The 2500-nt window shown below is 54.3% G+C and overlaps 1 protein-coding gene across 3 annotated transcripts in view; it reads right to left on the reverse strand.

The window, feature by feature from the left end:
• Nucleotides 1-1013: 1013 nt before the first annotated feature.
• The window catches only part of masp1 (MBL associated serine protease 1), a 41390-nt gene continuing 39903 nt past the window's right edge, over nucleotides 1014-2500 (reverse strand). Inside the window, exons 13-15 of one of the 3 annotated variants that reach the window (XR_012594636.1) lie at nucleotides 2297-2500; nucleotides 2231-2263; nucleotides 1014-2197 (exon numbers count right to left, since the gene is read on the reverse strand). The exon at nucleotides 2297-2500 is cut by the window's right edge and continues 340 nt beyond it. Coding sequence is in view for 2 of the 3 variants with exons in the window: in XM_074640844.1 (XP_074496945.1) it covers nucleotides 2340-2500 (161 nt within the window). In the remaining variant the exon portion in view is untranslated. The other 2 variants (XM_074640844.1, XM_074640843.1) reach the window with 2 other exon arrangements.

The raw sequence follows: 2500 nt of genomic DNA on the forward strand, positions 1-2500 counted from the left end.
GGAGAGAGAGGGAGAGAGAGGGGGAGGAGAGAGAGAGAGGGGGGAGAGAAGGGGGGAGGAGAGAGAGAGAGAGAAGGAGAGAGAGGGAGAGAGAGACTGGAGCCTGAGCCTATCCCCCAGCCTCTCCCCCATCTCAGCCTCGCTCTTCCCCCGGCCTCTCCCCCATCACAGCCTCTCCCCCCATCACAGCCTCGCTCTTCCCCCGGCCTCTCCCCCCATCACAGCCTCGCTCTTCCCCCGGCCTCTCCCCCATCACAGCCTCGCTCTTCCCCCGGCCTCTCCCCCCATCACAGCCTCGCTCTTCCCCCGGCCTCTCCCCCCATCACAGCCTCGCTCTTCCCCCGGCCTCTCCCCCATCACAGCTCTCCCCCCATCACAGCCTCGCTCTTCCCCCGGCCTCTCCCCCATCACAGCCTCGCTCTTCCCCCGGCCTCTCCCCCCATCACAGCCTCGCTCTTCCCCCGGCCTCTCCCCCCATCACAGCCTCGCTCTTCCCCCGGCCTCTCCCCCCATCACAGCCTCTCCCCCCATCACAGCCTCGCTCTTCCCCCGGCCTCTACCCCCCATCACAGCCTCGCTCTTCCCCCGGCCTCCCCCCATCACAGCCTCGCTCTTCCACCAGCCTCCCCCCATCACAGCCTCTCCCCCCATCACAGCCTCGCTCTTCCCCCGGCCTCTCCCCCCATCACAGCCTCGCTCTTCCCCCAGCCTCCCCCCCATCACAGCCTCGCTCTTCCCCCGGCCTCTCCCCCATCACAGCCTCGCTCTTCCACCAGCCTCCCCCCCATCACAGCCTCTCCCCCCATCACAGCCTCGCTCTTCCCCCGGCCTCTCCCCCCATCACAGCCTCGCTCTTCCCCCAGCCTCCCCCCCATCACAGCCTCGCTCTTCCCCTGGCCTCCCCCATCACAGCCTCGCTCTTCCCCCAGCCTCCCCCCCATCACAGCCTCGCTCTTCCCCCAGCCTCCCCCCCATCACAGCCTCGCTCTTCCAGAGTAAAATGTAGCGACAGATTTTAGCTGGATATTTATTTTTTCATATCACAATATATAAATCTTCATGATAATCATTCATACATACGAGTCAAATAAAACAGTAAAGACAAAAAGTAGGAGATACATAGAACCGTGTTTTAATACATGTATATAATATATATATAATAATGACCCTGCATCAGTTATTGATTTACGATAACAGACCGTTGCTACGTATAATGGACCGTTGCTACGTATAACAGACCATTGCTACGTATAATGGACCGTTGCTACGTATAACCGACTGTTGCTACGTATAACAGATCGTTGCTACGTATAACAGACCATTGCTACGTATAATGGACCGTTGCTACGTATAACAGACTGTTGCTACGTATAACAGATCGTTGCTACGTATAATGGACCGTCGCTACGTATAACAGACCGTTGCTACGTATAACAAACTGTTGCTACGTATAACAGACCGTTGCTATGTATAATGGACCGTCGCTACGTATAACAGACCGTTGCTACGTATAACAGACTGTTGCTACGTATAACAGACCGTTGCTACGTATAATGGACCGTCGCTACGTATAACAGACCGTTGCTACGTAAAACAGACCGTTGCTACGTATAATGGACCGTCGCTACGCATAACAGACTGTTGCTACGTATAACGGACCGTTGCTATGGGCACAGTTCTGATGTCGGACTCTGGAGGACCGTTTTTGTGTTAAATTATTGATTTCTTCAGTCAGTAGCCGTGTAATTAAAAGGGTAACGTACGTTATATATGTATATATATATATATATATATATATATATATATATCACAGAGCAGTCAGACAACAGGCCTCCAGAAAGAGCTTCCTGCTCTGATGGGAGGAGTTCAGTTTGTTCCTGTTTGTGTTTGAGGACATATTGTGACAGAAAGGAGAAGCTGAGGTTTATCGTAGGTTCGTCGGAGGTTTGTCGGAGGTTTGTCGTAGGTTTGTCGTAGGTTTATCGTAGGTTTGTCTGAGGTTTGTCGGAGGTTTGTCGGAGGTTTGTCGTAGGTTTGTCGGAGGTTTGTCGGAGGTTTGTCGTAAGTTTGTTGGAGGTTTATCGTAGGTTTGTCGTAGGTTTGTCGGAGGTTTGTCGTAGGTTTGTCGGAGGTTTGTCGTAAGTTTGTCTGAGGTTTGTCGTAGGTTTGTCGGAGGTTTGTCGGAGGTTTGTCGTAAGTTTGTTGGAGGTTTATCGTAGGTTTGTCGTAGGTTTGTCGGAGGTTTGTCGGAGGTTTGTCGGAGGTTCGTCGGAGGTTCGTCGGAGGTTCGTCGGAGGTGAAGTCCAGGTTGAAAGGGGGGGGGGGGTCTGATGGCAGCTTCACCACCACGGCGCCGTCTGAAGCTGCTTCTGGATCCACTCCACGTAGTTGGCCACTCGGGTGTAGACTCCGTACACCCTCTGACTCCCGCAGTCCTCCGGCCCCCCCCAGGACACCAACCCGAACGCCACCCACCTCCCGCTGACCCCGTCCTCCATTA

This window comes from Sebastes fasciatus, chromosome 7, assembly GCF_043250625.1.
Source record: "Sebastes fasciatus isolate fSebFas1 chromosome 7, fSebFas1.pri, whole genome shotgun sequence".
Lineage (NCBI taxonomy): Eukaryota > Metazoa > Chordata > Actinopteri > Perciformes > Sebastidae > Sebastes > Sebastes fasciatus.